This window comes from Haliotis rubra, unplaced genomic scaffold (genome assembly GCF_003918875.1).
Source record: "Haliotis rubra isolate DU_JTF1 unplaced genomic scaffold, ASM391887v1 Scf482, whole genome shotgun sequence".
Taxonomy (NCBI): Eukaryota; Metazoa; Mollusca; class Gastropoda; order Lepetellida; family Haliotidae; genus Haliotis; species Haliotis rubra.
Window position 1 is genome coordinate 750,883 of NW_025767171.1, and position 26,729 is coordinate 777,611.

Below are 26,729 nucleotides of genomic sequence, written 5' to 3' on the forward strand. Positions count from 1 at the left end.
AGCTTCAACAAGAATGCTTTGATGGATGCGATTCTCTGTCCTGTGATTAGACATTTCTTTGTGGCGACCGTCCTTCCAACAACCCTCTCCACGTTTCAATGGGAGTACTGCATTTTTCAGCTTTTGCGATCTCATACTTCACTTGAACAAGAAAACTAAAGCTGTTATCATCTGCACTCTTCAAAGACAAGCTGGGACCATGACAGGTCGTCATACAACATTCAGTACATGCATGGCGGACTAAAGAACCTTTTATGTAATAAATGCTGAACATCAACAAACCGTTGACAGAGAAATTCATAACGACGAAACCATTTAGTGTAACAAGCATATATGTGCGTTGCCATTCTATCTATTCCCAATTTTCGTTCACCATAATATCAACACTCAATGCATCTATAAAGACGGCCCAAGGTTATGATTTGCCTTCAGCAACCCATGTGTTATCGTATCCCAGTTGCGTCGACAATGCTCTTGATTTCAAAAACTGGATTGTCTGGTCTAGACTTCTTTGCCGACCGCTGGAATATTTCGGAGTGCGACGGCAGACAACAAAGGAACATACAGTGCAATGTTATGGACCAAACGGTTTGTTTGTTGTTTATGGCCGAACTCCAGCAATATTCCAGCTACATGGCGGCAGTCTGTAAATAATCGAGACTGGACCAGACACTCCGGTGATCGACGTAAATAATGTAACAGAACACCAACACGTTATTTACAGTTTATTTACCGCATTCATACCAAATGTCAAACAAGTAGTATACCATAAACATACGGGCGATTACAAATTCGATCTCTTCCGTTCTGTACCTCCGGCAGCCACGCCCCTCTGAACGTGGGAGTACATTTCCTCCTGACCAGCGTTGGCCTCGTCCGTGCTCATCCTCCGAGGCGTGGCAGCGTCCATATCCACTTTGTCCACACTGTGTCGCCGGTCCAAGCTTATCCGGGGAAAGAATGCTGGGTAATAAAATTCCGGTCGATGACCTCTTGGAATGACCGGTTCTCTCGGGTGTCTTTGGTTTCCTCCGGTAAGTTCCGGGATGAAGAGGATGATGGCCATGATGGTGAGGAGAGTGAGAAGAACCAACCACAGAATGAGACCAATCATCACGTGACGTGTTACCAAGGGAACGGTGGACACTGAACCTGGTTAAATAACAAAGAGAGCCTACATGAATCATAATTTACATAAAGATAATCACAAAAATGTAAATGCCAGTTAAAAATGTTCTGATTGGAGTGAGTGAGTGAGTTGTTTTACGCCGCACTCAGCGATATTCCAGCTATATGGTGGCGATTTAAATAATCGAGTCTGAACCAGACAATCCAGTGATCAACAACATGAGCAGCGATCTATGCAATTGGGAACCGATGACATGTGTCAACCAAGTCAGCGAGCCTGAAAACCCGATCCCGTTAGTCGCCTCTTACAAGCATGGGTTTCAGTAACCCATTCAATTTTAAGATCAATTCTAACCCGGATCTTCACATGTGATCTGATTTGGAAAGTGTTCACCTAATATTTTGCAAATACCATTCACTTCTTTATACCGAATGTACGTCTCGTGTCCTTAATTTCTCCCATCAGACGACGACAGTGTTGTCATCCCACCGCTACGTTTTAAACAACTAATCCCGCCATCCGATTCTTAAGAACAGGGACTAAAAGCCACAGCTAACAAGCAACAATCTTCGTCATCAATGACAGCATTCATCATAAACAGCTCAAACTGAATGTGGACTAGGTGGTCGAAATTAAGGCTGTAACGATGCATCGAACTATCGATGGATTGCAATTAATCGATGGTAGAAACGAAACCCATCGATGCATCGATAGTATGTGTAACTATCGATAGTTTAATAACTGACTTGCGTTGCTAAATTCTCAATCCAAATGGGTATTTGGATGGTTATTTATTTCTATTAAATATTTATGTTTGGTATTTTTTTTTTTCATTGTTTGGGTGCAGACTTGCTCTTTTATTGGGTTTATGTTTTAACTGTTTACTTGATCTGGGTTTCAACGCTTGTCAGTTATAAAAAGAGACTGAAACTACTTCAACTTGTTTTTATTTGATATAAACTAGACATTTAAATTAGACAATTCAAGGAGAAAAAAACTATTGCAATAGTTGATCGCAACAGACTATCGATATCGCGATAGCATGTTGCAATAGACTACCCCTATCGCAATAGTTGTTTCCCCCTCAATAGTCACCCCTAGTCAAAATGTGCGACCATCAAATGTGATCCCGTAACCAGTTGGCGCGGACCAAGTTCATGTCGTCAGACAAAGGTTTGCTGGCTAAGACTCGCAACCCTCAGTGGCCTTGGTTTAAGCAACATGCACCCATTTGCTCTGATCTCAATGGCATCTCTACACCGTCAGTGTAATATTCAATGGAATCATATTCATATTTAAGTGAATCTTGCCGAAGCAAAACAGTGATAGAAACTAAGCGTGTTTAGCAACGATCTGTGCAATCGATCTATTCCATATTGGTAACCTTCCGATCTTTTTTTTGGCGGACTCTCACGAAAACATATTGTGCACTGAGATCTAATCTCCGTATGCCTACAAAAATCTTACTCATGAGACGCGCCACGAAGGACTCCTCCTCCCAGGGTCCGGCACAGTAGTAGTCCCCCCAGGTGTTGATGCACGTCTGACCCGCACTACACCGGCTCCCGCTGTGCTTACACTCGTCCACGTCTGGTCAACATATAATAGGAATATCGTGAAGTAATCTGATAAGTGAGTGAGTTGGATTTAACGCTGATTTGAGCAATTTGTAACAGCTTCATAACCCAGGTCCCTAATAACAGCATGTTTGATTTATTTATGTCAGCAACCTCTCAGATCAAGTGTTTATGAAATCTTTTGAACACATTAAAGCATTTAGGACAATACAAACCAGATGCATTAACGGACATTAGCTAACCATACACCTGTGCCCAAACAACTTTGACGGTGGTTTGTCACTACAGAGCTACGGGCTATAACATATCAAAATTCAAAATAATTCCAAAATTACCGTTTTAATAAACAAATTGTTCCGATGTCAAATGTGACGTCCAACTAGTTTGAGACTCACCATTACACCTGTACTGATCCTTGGACAACACCAGACCGAGAGGACAGTCACACCGGAAGCTACCGTCTGTGTTGATACAGTAGTGTTGACACATGCCGTTCCTGAAGAAGCACTCGTCGATGTCTGAAACAGAGGAACCCTTCACACGATGTAGTCATTGAAGATCCAGGTTAGAATTGATGTTCAGCAACCCATGCTTGTCGAAAGAAGCGGCTAATGGGATCGGGTGGTCAGGCTCGTTGACTTGGTTGACACATGTCATCGTATCCCAATTTCGTATAACGATGCTCATGATTTTGATCACTGGATTGTCTGGTTCAGACTCGATTATTTATAGACCACCGCCATATTCTACAGGTCCCTTCTTGACAACAAAACTTGCCTGTTATAGAGTTAAAGCACTACCCTTTCTTTGATCCGAAAAATTACACCATGTATGATGTGCCTATCTTAAAGTTTCAAAGTTGGGTCCCGACCGGATGTCATGTGTTTTCGCGTGGGAGCATCTTGTCGAACTTTGGACTCTCAGCTGGGCCTTTCTGTAACTCCCCAGCCTGGGTGGTGATGTTAGAATTCTGGAACTACTGATAAGTCAAGCGAATGATCTGTTCTATGATGGAGAATAGTCTACCGTTGAAGAATTGATGACCAGTGTTGGGATCGTGCTGCATGCTTCTCTTCCCCGGAATGTTCTGACGTATCTGCTGTATGAGATAGCTGCTCTACTTCAGTCGACACTTGGCCAACATCCACCACACTTGGAGTGACTGGAGTCGCTTAATGGAGTTGGAATGTTTGGAGGGGAATGTAAAACAGTTAACACGCCGGATGGCGATGGAGAATCCTTCTCCCCAAATACGTTTTTAGGCTAACTACTTAAATAAGGGCAAATATCCGGCTTCTTCCAAACGCGTAACCTGTAATTTCTATTCTCGGACGATGGATCAGAAGTTTATCTTCATCTGGACTCAGGGTGAAGAAGTGATGTTCACTGCATGGTTAGTTGTATTAGTGCCGGGTTGGGTTTGCGCCTCAACAATAGGATGTTGCCAGATATATGGCGGCAATCTGTAAATAACCGAGTCTTGGCCAGACAATCCAGTGATTAAGCATGAGCATCGTTCTACGCAATGGAATACGATGACAAGGTCAGCGACCCTGACAACCCGATACCGTTAGTCGCCTGTAACGAGGGGTTGAGGACCAATCCTATCGCGGATCTTCACGGGTTATTACAGATATTAGCCATGGTGTAATAGAGGCTGTATTCTGTATCAAAGTTATTGCAGATATTAGCCATGGTGTAATAGAGGCTGTATTCTGTATCAAAGTTATTACAGATATTAGCCATGGTGTAATAGAGGCTGTATTCTGTATCAAAGTTATTACAGATATTAGCCATGGTGTAATAGAGGCTGTATTCTGTATCAAAGTTATTACAGATATGAGCCAAGGTGTAATAGAGGCTGTATTCTGTATCAAAGTTATTACAGATATTAGCCATGGTGTAATAGAGGCTGTATTCTGTATCAAAGTTATTGCAGATATTAGCCATGGTGTAATAGAGGCTGTATTCTGTATCAAAGTTATTACAAATATTAGCCATGGTGTAATAGAGGCTGTATTCTGTATCAAAGTTATTGCAGATATTAGCCATGGTGTAATAGAGGCTGTATTCTGTATCAAAGTTATTACAAATATTAGCCATGGTGTAATAGAGGCTGTATTCTGTATCAAAGTTATTACAGATATTAGCCATGGTGTAATAGAGGCTGTATTCTGTATCAAAGTTATTACAGATATTAGCCATGGTGTAATAGAGGCTGTATTCTGTATCAAAGTTATTACAAATATTAGCCATGGTGTAATAGAGGCTGTATTCTGTATCAAAGTTATTACAGATATTAGCCATGGTGTAATAGAGGCTGTATTCTGTATCAAAGTTATTACAAATATTAGCCATGGTGTAATAGAGGCTGTATTCTGTATCAAAGTTATTACAGATATTAGCCATGGTGTAATAGAGGCTGTATTCTGTATCAAAGTTATTACAAATATTAGCCATGGTGTAATAGAGGCTGTATTCTGTATCAAAGTTATTACAGATATTAGCCATGGTGTAATAGAGGCTGTATTCTGTATCAAAGTTATTACAGATATTAGCCATGGTGTAATAGAGGCTGTATTCTGTATCAAAGTTATTACAAATATTAGCCATGGTGTAATAGAGGCTGTATTCTGTATCAAAGTTATTACAAATATTAGCCATGGTGTAATAGAGGCTGTATTCTGTATCAAAGTTATTACAGATATTAGCCATGGTGTAATAGAGGCTGTATTCTGTATCAAACTTATTACAGATATTAGCCATGGTGTAATAGAGGCTGTATTCTGTATCAAAGTTATTACAGATATTAGCCATGGTGTAATAGAGGCTGTATTCTGTATCAAAGTTATTACAAATATTAGCCATGGTGTAATAGAGGCTGTATTCTGTATCAAAGTTATTACAGATATTAGCCATGGTGTAATAGAGGCTGTATTCTGTATCAAAGTTATTACAGATATTAGCCATGGTGTAATAGAGGCTGTATTCTGTATCAAAGTTATTACAGATATTAGCCATGGTGTAATAGAGGCTGTATTCTGTATCAAAGTTATTACAGATATTAGCCATGGTGTAATAGAGGCTGTATTCTGTATCAAACTTATTACAGATATTAGCCATGGTGTAATAGAGGCTGTATTCTGTATCAAAGTTATTACAGATATTAGCCATGGTGTAATAGAGGCTGTATTCTGTATCAAAGTTATTACACATATTAGCCATGGTGTAATAGAGGCTGTATTCTGTATCAAAGTTATTACAAATATTAGCCATGGTGTAATAGAGGCTGTATTCTGTATCAAAGTTAATACACATATTAGCCATGGTGTAATAGAGGCTGTATTCTGTATCAAAGTTATTACAAATATTAGCCATGGTGTAATAGAGGCTGTATTCTGTATCAAAGTTATTACAGATATTAGCCATGGTGTAATAGAGGCTGTATTCTGTATCAAAGTTATTACAGATATTAGCCATGGTGTAATAGAGGCTGTATTCTGTATCAAAGTTATTACAGATATTAGCCATGGTGTAATAGAGGCTGTATTCTGTATCAAAGTTATTACAGATATTAGCCATGGTGTAATAGAGGTTGTATTCTGTATCAAAGTTATTACAGATATTAGCCATGGTGTAATAGAGGCTGTATTCTGTATCAAAGTTATTACAGATATTAGCCATGGTGTAATAGAGGCTGTATTCTGTATCAAAGTTATTACAGATATTAGCCATGGTGTAATAGAGGCTGTATTCTGTATCAAAGTTATTACAGATATTAGCCATGGTGTAATAGAGGCTGTATTCTGTATTAAAGTTATTACAGATATTAGCCATGGTGTAATAGAGGCTGTATTCTGTATCAAAGTTATTACAGATATTAGCCATGGTGTAATAGAGGTTGTATTCTGTAATAAAGTTATTACAGATATTAGCCATGGTGTAATAGAGGCTGTATTCTGTATCAAAGTTATTACAGATATTAGCCATGGTGTAATAGAGGCTGTATTCTGTATCAAAGTTATTACAGATATTAGCCATGGTGTAATAGAGGCTGTATTCTGTATCAAAGTTATTACAAATATTAGCCATGGTGTAATAGAGGCTGTATTCTGTATCAAAGTTATTACAGATATTAGCCATGGTGTAATAGAGGCTGTATTCTGTATCAAAGTTATTACAGATATTAGCCATAGTGTAATAGAGGCTGTATTCTGTATTAAAGGACACAGACTCTACACACAGTACCATGTTGTTAGTCCACCCATGGATCCTTACTGTCGTAGCTGATTTACCCTTGGCACTTGTTAACACTTCACCTACCAATACACTTATAGCCATCCTTCAACCGAAATCCTGGTCTGCAGGTACATGTTGCCTTCATACCGTTACTCGTACATTCCTGCTCACATGTCACGTTGATCTGCTTGCATAGTTCTGAAAAATAACACCTAACCATAGTGAGTTTTACGTTGTTTCAGTAATATTTGAGTTTATACAGCACGGCGGTCATACCAGAAATGGGCTTCACACATTGTACCCATGAGGGGAATCGAACCCGGGTGTTTGGCGTGACGAGCAGACATTTTACCCACTAGGCTACCCCACGTCCGTGCCCATGCAAGGGATGGAATGTTGTTATTCGAACCTGTGCCGTCATCCTGGTGATTGAACGCTTTAACCACTAGGCTACCTCACAGTCGTAAGGTCAGTCATGTGAAAGCGGTATATTTAATATTTTTGAGCACCGTTAGCTATGAAAAGTTACTATGAATTGTGCAAGGAAAACAAAAAGGGTGATCAGACAGAAAAGAACATTCATGTAAACAGACCATGACATGATTACTTCCCTGCACAACAGAAACCTGACCTAAAGCTAGAGACTCAGTCGCTATCAACACAGCATGTTCATATTTCTTACGCTGTTGGTAGAAAAGAGGAACTGCAGTTCCCCAGGAAGCCCCCTTCCGCGTACGCCCATGGCATATACATTTTAGGAATAAGCTCTTACCGTTTGGCGTCCACATGGAGCCCTGAACTCCTGGCGCCCCATCAGCGCCCTCCATGCCAGTAGGCCCGTCATCTCCCTGGGGACCAATCTCTCCTGGCATTCCTTCTGGGCCTACTTCACCTGCTGGTCCCCGTGGTCCCTGGTCGCCTTCCTCGCCCTTTGGGGAGTCGCCAGTCATGCCCTGCTGTCCTTGAGGTCCTCTTCCAGCCTTGCTTCCCATCTGTCCAAGTTGACCCTCCCTTCCTGTGTCGCCTACCATGCCCTTGTCCCCAGATTGACCAACTGTACCGACCTGACCAGAAGCTCCAGCTCCTCCTTGTGGGCCTCTCCGGCCTACGGGTCCTACCTGACCCCTGCTTCCTACAGAACCGCGTATACCTACTGGGCCGTCTGTTCCACGGTCACCCTGACAATAAACACGTTGTCATGGATACGTAGTTCAATTTATAATTAGTCGACAGCAAACACATTTAATGCAATTGGAGTACCAGTTGCATGAATGTAGACGTTGGGACCTACCTCTATAAAGAAAAACGCGTTTGGATGGTATTTTGGACATAATTAAGATGGAAAGCCAATCATAATGCATGCAAGATTATTACTGAAATAGTCATAATACTGGACATTTATACATCACATGTATCCACGCATTTATGCTTGGTCAAGGTGCTGAGACAGTATTATCAAAGCTGCCTGAGAGGTGTTAGAAGGTAAAGTCATATGACAACCCACCGATTACCCATTCACTCCTGGATGAACAGAGGCAATTTTGAACAAACGTCTTCAGCATTTTTACAACACTATTATCACAATGATTTTCATCGACTGAATGGGTATCAATGGTTAGAAACTACATGATGCTGGTATATATTAGAGGACAGTTAACAAGAGTACAACAGAGAGCACCTGCAGTCCCTGCTCCCCAGTACGCCCTTGGTCGCCTCTGACCCCACTTTCTCCCGTGGGCCCCTGCAGACCCTGTATACCCTGGATACCGGTAGCCCCGGCGGATCCTCTAGGTCCCGGTAGCACAAGGAAGGACTCTGCAAGTTGAATGAGTGAGCTAATGGTTTACTAACAGTCATATTACATCCTGGTAAATTAATGCAGAGGAGATCCCCATTGAAGATATTCACGACACTTGTATCATGCATGATCTCCGGTATGTTTGGAACAAAGATATGTCTGGTGGTGATACAAGAGCTCATGAGTCAATATAGTTTAACGGCTACACTGAACAGTACTTCACTTACGTAGCTGTGTGTCAACTTAAGGTAAGCCCGGTGATGCTAGCCTCACACGTGTTAGTGTTGCCTAGAACACGGACAGGATGCTAACAAACCAACAATCACTACGAATATGGTTGGTTGGTTGGTTATTTAATGCCGTACTCAGCACTATTCCAGCTATATGATTGTTATCTAGTCTTGAGATGACAAGACTTTATGGATGATCAACTTCTTTACTTTGACAATGGCGACGTTTCGGTATAGATTCTTATTCCGTGTTCAAGCATATGGAGGAATGGTGGGGTACACCAGTTTATATACAAGATAAGATAAAGAGATAAAAATACTGAGGATGGAAAAACAAAGCATCAAAGAAAGTTACATGATGAGCTACAATAGCATGATGAAGAGCTGAGATGATAAATGAGATGAGTGAGATTACAATTAGCGAATTTAAGTTAATTAGGCAGAAGCCAAGGTGGTGGGGAATTAATTAATGGGAAGACAGTGGTGAGGAATGTCAGTTAGGCAGGTGATGAGAAGCCAGGGTGGGTTGTAATCATGTTTGTTGTTTGTAAGTGTTTTGACAGTGTCCCAGTTGATGTTGTGTTGAGGAAATTTGGTGATGTGTTCCGAAATGGCTGATTTGGTGTCTGCTTTGTTTGTGGATGTCTTATGTTCTTTGATGCGTATGTTGAGTGGTCTGGATGTTTCACCAATGTAGTTGCTGCCACAGTCGCAGCTGATGTTGTAGACCACACCTTTAGGCTGTTGTTGTTTTGTAGTGTGTTTCCCACCGTTTGCCTCAAAGATAGTTTTGAGAGGTGTGGCCGTGGAGAAGTAAGTGTCTATGCCGCCTGCTGTTTAAGTAAGCGAGTGATGTCATGTGAAGTTTGCCGATGTAGGGTAGTGAGATGCGAATGGGAGCGGTGTCGGGCTGGCTAGTGGTGGGTTTGGGTGCTGGGGTGGAGGGTGGAGGGTGGGTGGGGGTGGAGTTGATGACACGGTCAACACGTTTAGTGGGATAGTTGACCGTGTCATCAACTCCACCCTCAACCCAACACCTAAGACTACCACTAGCAAGCCCGACTCCTCTCCCATTCGCATCTCACTACCCTACATCGGCAAGTTGATCATCCATAAAGTCTTGTCATCTCTATACCACTCAGTTCTACAATGCCAATCAAACAAATTATCTGATCTTGACAATCTGGTGATTAAAAGGTGAAAAGTTATAGATGTCAACTTGTTTGATATGCGGGACAGGACGTTTCGGAGTATATTCTTACTCCATCAGGAGTATTGATGTTCACATATAAGAATATCTTCAGAAACGTCGTGTCTCATATTACAGAAGTTCATGTCCATACAATTTCACCATTTATGTGCCCCTAAATGCCTTCAAAGACATTACTCTTGATTGAAATCATGAGCATCGATCTATGAAACTTGAATACGATGACAGTGAAGTCAGCGATCGTGACTACAGTTACTTAGTATCGCACCGTACACAAGCACGGGTTGATGGAAGCCGGATTTAAGGATTTAATTTGGGGGGGTTAAGGCACTAAGGGGGATGTCTGGGAGGGAGCGTAGGGGCGTGTGTGTGTGTGTTTGCGTGCGGGCGTGGTGTGTGTGGTGTGGTACGTCAACGTCTCGCATTTATCTCACCAACAACGGCTACCTCCACAGCAAAGAGGTACGTAGTTTGGAGGGCGCTGAAGATTTGGGTGGAGTTGACAGTGGGAGGGTTGGCGGAGAAGAAGTCATGGAAGACTGTCTGTGACCGTCTCTTGTCCGACACGAACAGGTAAGGAACACACGAGCTGGTGTCGTCCAGGGTGGTGAACCCGACCTTGTCTGCTCCAGTCACTGCGATGAGCTTAGATGAGGCAATCTAAGCAACGTAATTAGCAGAGTGAGTGAGTTAGTGAGTGAGTATGCATATCGGTTATCACAGCGAAATTTCATTCAATTAAAACCAAAATGAAGCGACACAGATAGGAAGAGAAACTTAACAACTAACGAGGACAGTTATTGTAAAATAGTTGTTTCAAATAATCTGAGGTGTATCACATACATGTACGTGAAGCCAACGCCTCCTTTAGGCTGTCAACAAATGACAAGTGCCCCTGGGCCAACAGCATGGATACCGAGAATGTAGAACATGAACGATATGAAATTAAATATAAAGTCAAGACACTGCTCATTTTACAGAAGTGGCAGTGCGGTAGCCTAGTGGTTAAAACCTTTTCTCATCAGGCCGAAGATCAAGGTTCGATTACCCACATGGGTACAATGTGTGAAGCCCATTTCTGGGGTCGCCCGCCGTAATATTGCTGGAATATTGCTACAGGCAGCGCAAAACTAAACTCACTCATGTTACAGACGACTTGTTCCCCGAGCCATGTGACGGGTACCAACTGTCATTATTCAAACTTTCATAAAACGTACATGGAAATAGCCTGTACTCTTTGACTCGAAGTTCGTCTCCCCAAGAAGCTGGTAAGACCGACCAGAAGTTGGCCTCCATATCTGTAGTCTGATTGGACAGTTCGCTTTGGCAAGTCTGACGTAATATCCGCTGACCTTGCCCTCCGTGAGCATCAGACCCTCAAGGATGATGGTGATCCTCCCTGCTGGTGCCATCTTGTCTGTGGTCAAGTGGTGACCGATCACTTCTGTTGGACGTCGGTAATGGGTGGAAAGAACAGATTGTAAGATATGACATAAATGGTTAACATTGTTTGACTGACTGTTTAACTCAGCACTCAGCAATATTCCAGCGGTCTGTTTTGACTAATTTAGTCTATAACACGATGAACATCTGTCTACGCAGCTGGGGTACGCTGGCATGCATCAGCATAATAAGTGAGCATGACCATCCGATCTCGTTAGTAGCCTCTTACGACAAGCATGGGTTGCTGAAGATCAGTTCTTACTCGGATCTTTACGGGTACGAACGGGTAAGAGCCTTGGATTTTAGTTCAACTGGCATTGGGCACTGGTCGACTGACTGACTGAGTTTGGTTTTACGCCGCTTTTAGCAATATTCCAGCAACATCACGGCGGGGGACACCAGAAAATGGGCTTCACACATTGTACCCATGTGGGGATTCGAACCCGGGTTTTCGGCGTGACGAGCCAACGCTTTAACCACTAGGCTACCCCACTGCCCCGGGCACTGGTCGAAAATGCACAAGAGTAACACCTTGACACAGTACAACAACTACCTTTCTGTTTTTCTGTGCATGTCTCACACTATGAAGAAAAGTATTTTCTAAGAAAATGTATTTTTTTCATAAGATTGATATGTTATACTTATCCCGACTCATACAATTTGCTTATCTCTTTCTTTCTCACGAGGTACAGTGGAAACCTGTCAATGTTAAAGATAGCTCACCTTAAAATTTATTGAAGGGTCCCTTTTCCCGCGCTCGTTCATCAGGACCCCACGTGACCATATGCTAGTTGCCACTCTCTCCATAAGCCAACGGTAAAATTTTAAACAAGACCAACAGTGGAGAGTGGGGACGTATTCACACGCCCTCGTGTCTTTGCCAGGATTGAAGATGTTAAAAAACCATAAAACATTTGAGATGACCCCGACTCGAAATGCTTCACGGTACAATACATTATGACCAAGCCGGACACTTCGGCGTACCCTACCTGCCTGCTTTGCCGATCGCTGCGCTACCATCACATGCAATCGAGTAAAACTTAATGTAAACATAATCATGGATGATTGGCATATCGAGCACCACTCACGACACCTACTAATTCTTTGTTATTTCTGCAAGTCGACTGAAACCCGATTTTGATCCCCAACTAAACGATCTTGATACAAATGGATGACGATGTGTCCGCACAAAACGGAGGCGTGGTCAAAGCAAGTCCTCTGGTTGGTTAATCCTTGTTTAGGAGACATTTGCAACTGATGCTTTCTTTTGAGAAGCCATTGCCCGAAAAAAGTAAGTAAAATTGATATGTTTATACTTATCCTGACTCATGATCTTTTGCTTATCTCCCTTTCCCTTGCGAATGGTAGTGGAACACTTGAATCCCTTGAAGTTCCCGAAGCGGACGTAAAAATACACTCACCCACGAGTTACCTCCCATTTGCCCTTTCCCGCGCAAACACTCCTGTGACCAGCCTTACTTGTCACTCTCTCCTGATTTTTCTGCCCATGCACTTGGATCTGCTGTGAAATCCGAAGTGTTTCCAGAGGGGAGGTTGGGAGGGCTTCTCGTCATGAGTCAGGATAAGTATAAAAATATCAATTTTACTTGAAAAATTACATTTTTTTTTTTATCCCGACTCATGATCTTTTGCTTATAGAATCGGACGGAATGGTGGCGGGTCAAGCCATTTCGTGGATTCATCAGCTGTCCTTAGATACGTCCTGTATCTGTCTCTGTGGATAATGGGATGAACAGGCGCTTTAATTTCCTTCTCCTCGTCTTAGTCTTTTGAAGATATATCATCAGGGCTCTGACCGTACACAAGGATAAGTCCTCTATATCCTCTGGTCCGAGGATTGTAGATAGCGCTGGTACGTGGAACTGTCTATCTGGCTGACCAGGTAGTTGGTTCTTGGCAGTGAAGTCCCATCTAAGTCCTAGATGAACTGCAGCATGTTGCCCCGTGTCGAATCTGGTTCGACCAAAGTCCTGCGTATGTATCTCTGATATCCGATCTGCCGTGGCTAGCGCAAGCAGGAACAGAGTCTTCTGTGTCAGCAGCTCGAATGTAGTCTGATCTAGAGGTTCGAAGGCATCACTTGTAAGATGACGTAGAATTACATTCAGATCCCAGGCCGGAGCTCTGAACTTCTTTTGCTGGTCCTCCAGTTTAAAAGATCTCAGCAGAGCAAGTAATTCTGGTACTTTCGTCAACTTGATGCCTGTTTTCATGGTAATCACTGTACTGATGGCAGCGAGGTATGTAGATAATGTCGAACCTTTCAGATGTCTGGTTTGTCTAAGATGACACAGGTATTCCGCCACTTGAGGATGAGTAGCTTTCATAGCAATGAAGCCTTTCCGCCTTGCATAAGTCTCAAACTTCAGCCACTTGTCATCATACAGGTTACGAGTAGATCTGCGTAACGCTAGGGTTACTGCCTTGGCTGCCCTGGCGGAGTATCCTCTTTTCTTCAAAACATGTTTTGATACGGTCCACACGTGTAGCTGGAACGCTGTCTGGTTCCCGTGGACTTGCTTGGTGTGCGGATGTATGAGTAGGTTCGGCCAATCTGGTAACTTGATTGTTGGACTTCCGAGATCTTCTATTAGGTCTAGGAACCATACTCTCGGTGGCCAGTATGGCGCGACCAAGGTCAGTTGTAGCGACAGAGTCTGTTTGATCTTCAACAGTACGTTCGGTAGTAATATCAGTGGTGGAAACTCATAAGCGTTTAGTCCTTCCCATGATATGTTCAGTGCATCTGTTGCCCAGGCTTGAGGATCTGGAACTGGTGAGAAAAACGTCTGTAGTTGTTTGTTGAACCTCATGGCAAACAGGTGTATGCATGGGGATCCTATTTCCCTTATGATGAGCCGAAATGCTTCTGGATGGAGCATCCATTCCGTAGGTGACGGGTGCAGTGGTCGGGAGAGAGCGTCTGCAAGCACGTTCTTGGCTTGTATCTTGACCCAATGATCTTCTGGGACCACAATTCGATTCTGTGTTGTGATAATTCTTATTCACAGCAATTGAAGATCTTGTTTGATTCTAACTCCAACTTCATCAGGTTCACTAGCCATCCTAGTTGCGTGAGCAGCTTAATTGTGAAGTTCAGCTATGCTGCTGTCTGAGTTGATTGGCACTTTGAAGAACCTGTATGCCGTTGTCCAGATAACTGGCACTGCGTAGACCTCGATGCTGCAGATAGGTGCCGATAGGCTTGATTATTCGTATGAATAATCATAGAGCCGATGATATTCCAAACGGTAGGATGTTCCATTGGATTCCCATGATGATAACAGGCCGTAGTTGTATACTGTTTCCAAGGCTGCCGATGAAGTATTTCCCCGTACCACGGGTTTGTTTGTAAGTGAGTAAACTTGCTGGGAGGCGTTGTCTGACGTGGACCAATGAGCTTCAAGCATGACGTCACCGGTGTTGTAGCAACTTGGCCTACATAAAATCTGGTGCAATTAGTTGGTTGAGTAAAGCGAGCGTAATTCTACGCCGCTCATATAAACCTCTTGAATAAGGGTTGCTCCAAGTGTTGCGCTGAGTGTCGAGTGTTAACAATATCATCTGTACGTCCGTTCAAGGATTCTTGAAGGCGTTGATAACCTTAAGCCCTTTACAAAGGTCGCCTTGAGGTTCTCCAGTACTTGAGATATCGGCTTCATAGGTGATATCATATTGGAGTCGAAGTCATCAGCGTATATGCAGTACATCTCTGTTGGGTTGGAGTGAGTGAGTGAATGACAATATCCGCAGGCCATCTGCTACCCGGTATAAGACCTCAGCATCCGTGTAGATGAAGGGATTCCTTTCATCAAGTAGGTTGTAGTCCGAAACTGAACCTATTATAGGTGTAAGGTTTGTGCAGGTTGTCGAGTTGTGCAGGCTGTAAACTGTAGAGATCGCACATGTTGTAGATCTTTTTGTTGAGTTATAAACTCTGACAAAACCATCCGTTTTCATCATTGCTTCGTTTTATCCAGCCTTATGGTAATAGAGTCGACGATAACATCCTGCCTGTTGATGTAAGGGTTCGTTAACCCTAGGGTTCGCGAACCCTGTAGATGTCTGCGTTGCTGTTATCTGCCTGTAGATCTAAGAGTTCTCGAATCTTGTAGATGTCTGCAGCTTTCTCAAGCTGTGCGTAGGTTAGAAGGTATCTTGGATATAGGTTCAATCGGAGGAATAGTCACCGAGTCAAAGACGTCATTACGCATCTTATAAGTTTAGACTTCATCTATATCATTAGAAAGAGACTCCAAGTTCAAACCATTGGCTATCCAAGCTGTAACCTCTGAGTCCGGGAAGACGAAGTCTAGTTGTTCATCAGTTATCTCCTGATCGGTAGAGCTATGCCTCCGCGAATCATCCTTCTGTGAACCTGTATCCCTTCGCGAACCTCTGTCTGAAGATTACTTCCTTCGCGAACGTCTATCTTGAGAGTCCTCTCTTCGCGAACCTTTATCTGTGGATTCATCTCTTCGCGAACCTCTGTGATGTGAGCCTTCTCTTTGCCAAGTTCCGTCGCTAGATTATCCCTTCGCGAACCTTGAGTGACTTCGCGAACATCTGTGAGAGATATGAGATCTCGATCTAGAGCGGATAGATGTAGGAGATGGATCCTTCGATGTTCTCGAATGTTGAGGGTTCACAGATGAAGAACGGTGAGTAGGTATCTCATGTCTTCTATCCTCTTCCAAGATGACAGAGTCGTCAGACTGTGGAGACCTTCGCAAAGGTGTACGTTCGCCAACGTAGTCTTGAGACGTAGTTCTATGAGGAGTAGGTTCGCGTAGGTCCGTGGGTTCGTGCAGGTCGGTAGGTTTCGCACGATGTCAGTAGATGAGAGGCTTCGCTGAGCCTTCGCTTCTTCCTCGAACCTACGTTCCATCCTGGCCATCATCTGGTTGGTGAAATGTCTCATAATTTCACCTGGATCAAAGTTTTGCGTTGATTGAAGCTGCTGCTGTGTAGAAGAGCGGTTCGCGAACGCTGATGAGTTGTGTGTCTCGACTTCACTCTGTTGAGAAGTTGGTGGCAGTTCGTCAAACAGCTGGCTTGCTGTGACTGACTGACTGACTGACTGACTGAGTTTAGTTTTACGCCGCTTTTAGCAATATTCCAGCAATATCACGGCGGGGGACACCAGAAATGGGCTTAACACATTGTGCCCATGTGGGGAATCGAACCCGGGCCTTCGGCGTGACGAGCCAACGCTTTAACCACTAGGCTACCCCACCGCCCGCTTGCTGTGACAGTTGCAGGAGACGATCTAGTAGTCGTGGAAGTCGATTGAGTCGCCGATCTCGTAGGTACTTCGGGTAGAAGTAACGGGGGGATCATCTAAACGTCTACTTCATGCAGAGGTAACATCTCTTCGTTGAAGGATTTCTGAAGCGTTGACTTACTAGGCCGCGTAGATTTACCCTCCGATCTGGTAACAGATGTTTTCTTCTGCGATGTAGAAGAAGACGAAGTCTTTTTCTTAGCTTGAGTCGGAGTCAACTGCGTTGTAGCCGATCTCTTCTTGGCCCCCGTACCAGCAGACTGCCCCTGCAACATACTCAACATAGCACCAGTATTATGAATCTCCGCAGTAGCAATCAACATACGGTTTGCAGGCTGATCTCCTGTTATATCAGCCGTAACTTGAGATGAATTCCTCACCCGATCCATGGCACGTCTATAGACATAAGACAAATATTGATTAAATTGTAGATTTGATAAATCAACACAATAAGTACAGCGCAAGCTGGAAGAACATGGTTTTATGCACGAAAGGCATTGGGGGTGAGGATAAGCCACGGATAACCTGTGCCTGCTAACACTGCAAGATTTCATGAAATGTAAACAAAGTTACATTACGATGAAATTATGACACAAATACAAATAATGTTTACAATGTTTTTACATATAATACATAGTAGTTATTGCCAAATCCATACACAGCGTAATTTTGAAGAATAGGACCTAAACAAAAAGGATATAATGCGGTATACGGGACTCCAGTGCTCGCCCAACCATCCGCTTGGGCGAAAAGGGAGACAGTGACAAGTAAGGCTGGTCACATGACTGTTTGCTCGGGAAAGGGCAAAAGGGGGTAACTCGTGGGTGAGTGTATTTTTACGTCCGCTTCGGGAACTTCAAGGGATTCAAGTGTTCCACTACCATTCGCAAGGGAAAGGGAGGTAAGCAAAAAATCATGAGTCAGGATAAGAAAAAATTATTCTTACATTAACCAGTCGATGAAAGAAAAAAATCCCACGAATTTATAAAGAATTGCAGATTTGCAAGCGCTGACCAATCAGAGGGCTTGCTTCGACCACACACCCATTTTTGCGGACATATCGTCATCCATTTGTCAAGATCGTTTAGTTAAGAGGCAAACTCGGGTTTCAACTTGCAGAAATAACAATAAAGAATTGGTAGGTTTCATGATAGGTGATCGACAGGCCAATCATCCATGATTATGTTCACATTAAGTAATAATCGATCACATGCGATGGTAGTGTAGCAATCGGCATACCGAAGTGGGGTGTACCAAAGTGTCCGGCCTTGTCATAATGTATTGTACTGTGTAGCATTTCGAGTCGGGAGTCATCTCAAACATTGAATTATTTTAATCTTTAATCTTCGCAAAGACACGAGGGCCTGTGGATGTATTCACCCTGCGGGAATTGTGTACCAGGAAAATCGGTGAGTAGAAGATCGGCATCAAGTCTTCCGGGTGAACAATCTCCACGGACCCTTTGGTGAGAAGAGATTGAACTGCCTCTGATACCTTCGGCCTGAGTTCTTTTCGGGGTAGTTTATAATTGATGGATGAATGGTTACATTACGGTACATCTTTTATCTAGATTCTGTAACTTGAGATACGTAGGGTTTTGAACTGACCGCCAATTCTGCCAATACCTCATGAGTACTCCACCAATGGTAGAGGATTGTACGGGAACGACTGGGGTGGAAGGCGCCAGTCGTCTGCAACCGTATCCTCAACGACGGGGACGGTACCTGTAGTAAGTCCTGCCTCTGTCGGAATTTCCCCTGGAGTTATCCGATGGTTTACAAAAAGACGAGGTCCGGGAGCTCCTGGCGGTAGTAAACGGCTTCTCTTGAGCCTTCTGATTCAGCTTAAACATGGATTTCGTCTGGAGAGATTTAATCAGCATCTGGACATTGTAGTCTTGTGCAACCTCTTTGCTGACTTGTCGAATAGCACCATCAAAAATGGTCGATGTTGCCCAAGGCTTGCGTAATAACGGCTTAGTGAAGAGATCCGATCAGTTGCATGAGTATAAGAGACCTTGTCGACGTAGGAGAGTGATGCACGCTGAAGTAGAACTCATGTGGTCCGCTGCAAACTCTTGATTCCTTTTCTGAGCCACCATAGCAGATAAAAACATTCTTTCCCGGTCCGACCGCGGGTTACTCAAGGCATTCAGCATCGCTTCGTTGATGGCACGTGACATCACCAAACCAAAGAAGGCCCCCTGGGTTGTAGTATCAAGCTGCGCCAGTTTCTTATCTTCCACTTTATACGACCTGGACTTGGAGTCACTCATCAGGAAGAAGTCATCATCAATCTCAGGTGCTTTAGCAAAGTCGGGATTGAGAAACGGTCTAGGTAGACCCTGGGCTTTGTTAGCCTTTGCGAAGGCGGCCTGAAGAATGGGCAGTGTAGAGATGTCATCCTCCTCCATGCAGCAAGTGTCCGCCGGTGACAAGTTTCTGGTTGGTGATGAAATCGGCAAGCCATTTGCAATCCAAGCGAGTACTTCTTGTCATCCTCCTGCGGGCCATCCTCAGTGGGTGAAGAGACGCCAAAGTCTTCATGGGATTGTTCAAGAACTGATGAGGCGGGAGTCGACTGCATCACCGGTTTATCCAACGTGGAGCGAGGACGCTGTTGTTGTCGAATGGCCATCAGAACTTGCTTGGTAATGTTGGCAACAAAGTCCGGTTGTTGCGTAAAGTTAGGAGCCTGGCCGAAGGGGTAGAGTTGGGAGAAGGGGTAGAGCTGGCAGAAGGGGTAGAGTTGGGCGAAGGCCTCTCCTTCATCCAGGACAGACAGGGCACCAAATGTAACAGTGGAAGACTGCTTCCCGGATGACTTCTTCCCGGTCAGCTGCTTCAACTTCGCAAGCTTCTGTAGAGATGACTCCTCTCGTGTCGTAGATTTTCTCTTCATCCGGTTGGACTTCGTAAATATACCATTATTGACGAGGTCAACAGCAGAATCCCGTACGGGAAACTCATCAGCCGACGTCCCCAGGGAACGAAACAGGAACGAACTCACGTTCAGCCAAGTGCTTGAGGGACTTCTCTTTAGATGAAACAGCAGCCGAAGCCCTAGAGTTTTCCCGCCTTTTCTTGTCTATCTCTTTGCGTTGTAAGGCAAACAGATAATTGGTAAATTCAAGGTCCCCTAGTTGGGCACAAAAGCTACACCTTTTAAGGAAATTACAAGAGTAAGAAATACACGAAGGGCACACAGGGTGTGGGTTGTGAACTCATAGCCTGTATCTGCACAGAGAACACGTTCTCATTAGCCTTCAGCACACTCTCACATACGTTATAAGTTGAAGTTAAGTACAGCCCAGATACGTAAAATAACCCATGTTTATGATGCATAAAGGGTATGGGATAAACAACCTAGCATTAATTTGGATACTGAATAAAATGGATTAACTTGGTTGAATCCTCCCAACCGTCCAGGTGGGCGACAATGGAGAGAGAGACAACGAGCACATGGTCACGTGGGGTGCTGTTGCACGAACGCGGGAAATGAGGCCCTTTTGGGGTGAGCTATTTCTAACTGTTCCAAGGAACATTGACAGAGGTTTCCACTGTACCTCGGGAGAAAGGGAGCGGTAAGCAAATTGCACGAGTCAGGATAAGGACAAATTAAATGTAATGTAAAACCGGGATGACACAATAATGCAATAGTGAAAGTCAACATGATTCCTTTTGAATTGTCTTTATGGAGTGAACTCAGCTGAAGTTGTTTGGGATATAATGAGACGTACTCTCTGTGCCCGCCATGACGAACTGTCGGTGCTGGCTTCCATCTGATAATAGAACAGAGTTAACACTACAATGTTGAATGGTCAACACTACAGTGTTGAATGGTTAACACTACAGTGGTTAACACTACAGTGTTGAATGGTCAAGACTACTTCAAAACTACAGTGTGGAATGGCGAACACTACAGTGTCGAATGGTCAACACTACAATGTTGAATGGTCAACACTACAGTGTTGAATGGTTAACACTACAGTGTTGAATGGTCAAGACTACTTCAAGACTACAGTGTGGAATGGTCAACACTACAGTGTGGAATGGCGAACACTACAGTGTCGAATGGTCAACACTACAGTGTTGAATGGTCAACACTACAGTGTTGAATGGTCAACACTACAGTGTTGAATGGTCAACACTACAGTGTCGAATGGTCAACACTACAGCGTTGAATGGTCAACACTAAACGTTATTTTCGCCGAGATATAGAAGCTTGGGTTTTTTAAAAAAAAGATTCTTCAAGAAACCATTACGTAATAGTAAATTGTTAAGAGATCCTGATCGTGGATAGTTGACTTGGGATTCAACTATGCCTTAACATTGACGTCATATGACGACGTGGCAGAGCTAGATGGAGGGAAGTGGCAAGGGACGTTCACAACGAGCATGGTATTGACATTCGGATGTTGAATCCAGACAGGGGCCAACGACCAATGTTTCCAACCAGCTAGAGGAGGCAACTCTACAGCGACCTTTTAAAACCCCTGCTGGCAGACATGTGTACTCAGGTGACCATATCTTGTATACACATGCAGTCTTTGACGTTTGTTAGTACCGACCCTCTCTAATTGACAGTTATTTCAGTTTATCGTATCCCTGTGAATACGAAACCACGATTACAGGACCCTATCAGCGCTAAGGGGCGCAACTCTGCAAAGCTAAAGAGTTGTTGATGAAACGAGAGAAAGTTTTTGCTAAGACAAGATTCAGAACAAACAGGAATGAAAAGGGAGTTAACACTTTCCGATTATGTTTAAATTAATGAATACAACTGATAGGCTGTTACTGACGTATTTAGCTTTCCAGTTCTGTGGAGATATCTCCAGGTCTACATTGTCTCGTCATGTTTACAATCCCTCCCTGCGGTTAGCATGGTCATGTCCTTAACGTTGAAGTATATCAGAATACGTACACTTCACCTGGATGCCTAGACCGTATCGGAATGTCTGTTTATACTGGTCGAACGTGTAGGTGTTGCCCTCTACTGGTGGGATGCCGCTACTGAAGGTGTAACGGAGGGTCTGAGACTCATCTCCAGGATCAGTTGTCACCGTATAGGCAACACAGGAATTGGCGGGGCTGAGAGACGAAAACCCCAGCCTGTCACCATTGTAGATGATGAATTGTTCCGATTCTGGCAGGGGGATCTGAAAGTTAGACGACGTGATGACGGTGGCGGTATCAAGTGCCGATAGGTTTGACATAAAGTGTTTGTTTCCAAGTCAATAACAAAAGGGAAAAAGAAATATATTTATTTATATCAACACGTTTTGATGACCTTTGCTACAGGTCGATGAAAGTGGGTTGTCAATGGGTGGGTACCTGACTTCATATGCAGAGAGTGAGTGAGTTTAGGTTTAGTTTTAGCAATACTGCAGCAATATCACGGCGGGGGACACCAGAAATGGGCTTCACACATTGTACCCATATGGTGAATCGAACCCGGGTCTTCGGCGTGACGAACGAACGCTTTAAACAATAGGCTACCCCTGCGCCCCGACTTCAAATGCGTGGTAATTACTGCGCCTTGTCAGTCAAAAACGAAGTGGTTGTAACACGCATGCAATGTCAATGTGCTGTACTTATGATGCGACAATCGATTTGAAAATCTTTTGATAAAACAATGACTGGAAACTACTTAATTAACGCATTGGTAGCCCTGTGACACTTACATTGTTAGGCCCCACAGAAGATGAACTGAGATATGTTTCACTAATGAGTTTATACTTGAGATACGACAATCTCCTCCATATCTGTAATTTGATTGGGCAATTGGCTGTAGCCATGGTTACGTAGAACCCTGTGACGACATCAATTGCGAGAGGCAGCCCTTCAAGAACTATTGATGTATATCCACCGTCTGATGGAGTTGATGACGTCACTTTGTAGCCAATGAAATCTGTAAATATTCGAGAACATATAGGGAATGAGTAAAGTTGATGATACCTTAAAGCGACAAGGCTACCCCATCGCCCGTGCTTTGTTATGCGATATTATAGCACATCTTGTTATGAAATATTATAGCACATCTTGTTATGAGATATTATAGCACATCGTAAAGCACATCTTGTTATGAGATATTATAGTACATCTTGTTATGAGATATTATAGCACATCTTATAGCACATCTTGTTATGAGATATTATAGCACATCTTGTTATGAGATATTATAGCACATCTTATAGCACATCTTGTTATGAGATATTATAGTACATCTTGTTATGTGATATTATAGCACATCTTGTTATGAGATATTATAGTACATCTTGTTATGAGATATTATAGCACATCTTGTTATGAGATATTACAGCACATCTTGTTATTAGATATTATAATACATCTTGTTATGACATATTATAATACATCTTGTTCTGAGATATTACAGTACATCTTATAGATATTATAGCACACCTTATGAGATATTATAGCACATCTTGTTATGAGATATTATAGTACATCTTGTTATGTGATATTACAGCACATCTTGTTATGAGATATTATGGTACATCTTATAGATATTATAGCACACTTGTTATGAGATATTATAGCACATCTTGTTATGAGATATTATAGCACATCTTGTTATGTGATATTATAGTACATCTTGTTATGAGATATTATAGTACATCTTGTTATGAGATATTATAGTACATCTTGTTATGAGATATTATAGCACATCTTGTTATGAGATATTATGGTACATCTTGTTATGAGATATTATGGTACATGTTATGTGATATTATAGTACATCTTGTTATGTGATATTATAGTACATCTTGTTATGAGATATTATAGTACATCTTGTTATGAGATATTATAGTACATCTTGTTATGAGATATTATAGCACATCTTGTTATGAGATATTATGGTACATCTTGTTATGAGATATTATAGTACATCTTGTTATGAGATATTATAGTACATCTTGTTATGTGATATTATGGTACATGTTGTTATGTGATATTATAGTACATCTTGTTATGAGATATTACAGTACATCTTATTATGAGATATTATAGTACATCTTGTTATGAGATATTATAGCACATCTAGTTGTTAGATATTATGGTACATCTTGTTATGAGATATTATGGTACTTCTTGTTATGTGATATTATGGTCCTTTTTGTTATGTGATATTATGGTACATCTTGTTATGAGATATTATAGTACATCTTGTTATGAGATATTATAGCACATCTTGTTATGAGATATTATAGCACACCTTGTTATGAGATATTATAGCACATCTTGTTGTTAGAAATTATGGTACATGTTGTTATGTGATATTATAGTACATCTTGTTATGTGATATTATGGTACATCTTGTTATGAGATATTATGGTACATCTTGTTATGTGATATTATAGTACATCTTGTTATGTGATATTATAGCACATCTTGTTATGTGATATTATGGTACATGTTGTTATGTGATATTATAGTACATCTTGTTATGAGATATTACAGTACATCTTATTATGAGATATTATAGTACATCTTGTTATGAGATATTATAGCACATCTAGTTGTTAGATATTATGGTACATCTTGTTATGAGATATTATGGTACTTCTTGTTATGTGATATTATGGTACTTCTTGTTATGTGATATTATGGTACATCTTGTTATGAGATATTATAGTACATCTTGTTATGAGATATTATAGCACATCTTGTTATGTGATATTATGGTACATGTTGTTATGTGATATTATAGCACATCTTGTTATGTGATATTATAGTACATCTTGTTATGAGATATTATAGTACATCTTGTTATGTGATATTATGGTACATGTTGTTATGTGATATTATAGTACATCTTGTTATGTGATATTATGGTACATGTTGTTATGTGATATTATGGTACATCTTGTTATGAGATATTATAGTACATCTTGTTATGTGACATTATAGTACATCTTATTATGAGATATTATAGTACATCTTGTTATGAGATATTATAGCACATCTAGTTGTTAGATATTATGGTACATCTTGTTATGTGATATTATAGTACATCTTGTTATGTGATATTATAGTACATCTTGTTATGTGATATTATAGTACATCTTGTTATGTGATATTATGGTACATGTTGTTATGTGATATTATAGCACATCTTGTTATGTGATATTATAGTACATCTTGTTATGAGATATTATGGTACATCTTGTTATGTGATATTATAGCACATCTTGTCATGTGGTATTATTGTACATCTTGTTATGTGATATTATAGTACATCTTGTTATGAGATATTATAGTACATCTTGTTATGAGATATTATAGTACATCTTGTTATGTGATATTATGGTACGTCTTCGCCGTGACGAGCGAACGCTTTAACCACTAAGATACCCCACCGCCCCCGAGACATGGAGGCATGTTTTCTTGAAAGTGGATACAGACATCGCCCCTACCTGTGCTGGCCACACTGACCAGTGATAACATCAACACGATCCATAGAGGGTGTAGCTCCATGCCGGCCTGTCAAACAGAAGACATGGTGTTGGCAAAAGAAACTAATCCTACATTTTTAAGTCATACATGGAGAAGCGATATGGCGACAGTAATGCACAAACATGTATGTTGCTCTTCAAAATTATGTCTCTTTCACGCAGTACCAAGCAGATATGAAACTAATATGAGCTTCTATAATTCAGTTATGGGACAGATTTCATCCCTGCTCAAAATGGTGCTGTTTCAGCAGCCTAACCCTACATAAATGAAATCATAATACATGTAGACAAGGGGTGTGATTTGTCAAACAAAGGCAAGTTTTAGGAACGCAGGTTCGATGACCCCATCGTAATCATCGCCCATGTGTATTTCCCTTCCCTCGAAACCATCAGGTTTATACATGACGAACCCCCTGTGATTTCCCCAAGTTAGGGCTACGGACATCGGAGGATCGACAGTTGATGAAGAGATATGTCCTAACTGACTTGAAATAAGTATACGATTATATAAATACTGATAGTCTGCAAATCACTCACTCAGCTTCTGTTTGGAGAGCAACGCACATTTACCAATCCAAGTTGGGTGAAATGTAATCATGTGTGTCACGTGTCAAGAATGACAATCTCAAGAAAAGCGTGCATCACTGAGACACGCTAACGCCCATCAGATTGTCGTGTCGGGGGCCATGGTTGACGAAGCGCTCGTACAATCACACCTCAACGCCGGAAAGGTGAACATACAGGGCGATAAGCATACGATTAATTAATCCAGGGGCGGATCCAGAGAGGGGGGCGGTGATGCTACCCTCGATCTCCCCAACGTTTGGACTTCTTGGTTAATGTGCATCCACCCCTCTTCTCCAAAATCCCTGGTCCGCCCCGTAATCATTAACTACACGGGATAACTTTGGGTCATTTCCTGCAGAGGGAACTGTGGCTCATTGGACCAGACCCTTGCAGCCCCATGTCCTATCTTTCTCTGATACCCAAGTCCATTATTTTCCCATTTTGTTTATTACTTGACTTCAAAACGTTTTGCGTTTATAGATATATATACTCTCCCAAAAAAGAAACGCATATAGGAATTTCAACTGTATTTTTATGTTTATTTTGAAACATCTTGTAGGCTTTATGAGTCAATGAAATATAGCGAAATTGCTGAAGTGTCTGGGGCTGAGGGTTACGGCGTCGCACCCGTCTGTCCAGGGCATCCCACAGATGTTCGATCGGGTTTAAGTCCGGTGATCTTGAGGGCCAGGGGAGCACATTGATGTTGTGGTTCTGGAGGAAGTCTCTAGTGTGACGTGCTGTGTGGGGCCTGG

General features: G+C 42.2%; 1 protein-coding gene across 1 annotated transcript; it reads right to left on the minus strand.

Annotated features, from left to right (window-relative positions):
• Positions 1 to 712: 712 nt before the first annotated feature.
• Positions 713 to 26,012, minus strand: LOC124291129. The gene is made up of 13 exons (XM_046728035.1): positions 25,945 to 26,012; positions 25,369 to 25,435; positions 22,615 to 22,841; positions 21,855 to 22,089; positions 20,671 to 20,712; positions 11,401 to 11,627; positions 10,618 to 10,843; positions 8,624 to 8,760; positions 7,718 to 8,123; positions 7,030 to 7,143; positions 3,102 to 3,224; positions 2,597 to 2,719; positions 713 to 1,152 (listed from the first exon to the last, which is right to left on the minus strand). The coding sequence occupies exons 2-13, from the start codon at positions 25,427 to 25,429 to the stop codon at positions 785 to 787; spliced, it is 2,289 nt and encodes a 762-aa protein (XP_046583991.1). The 5' UTR covers positions 25,430 to 25,435; positions 25,945 to 26,012; the 3' UTR covers positions 713 to 784.
• Between the last annotated feature and the right edge of the window lie 717 nt (positions 26,013 to 26,729).

What these genes read in the sequence shown, in the direction of transcription:
- LOC124291129 (XM_046728035.1), bottom strand. Translation starts at nt 25,429, where the DNA reads ATGGAGCTACACCCTCTATGGATCGTGTTGATGTTATCACTGGTCAGT. An exon ending in GGATCAGTACAGGTGTAATG is followed by an intron (nt 2,720 to 3,101) that starts GTGAGTCTCAAA and finishes TATGTTGACCAG; the next exon opens with ACGTGGACGAGTGTAAGCAC. An exon ending in CTTCGTGGCGCGTCTCATGA is followed by an intron (nt 1,153 to 2,596) that starts GTAAGATTTTTG and finishes TTATTTAACCAG; the next exon opens with GTTCAGTGTCCACCGTTCCC.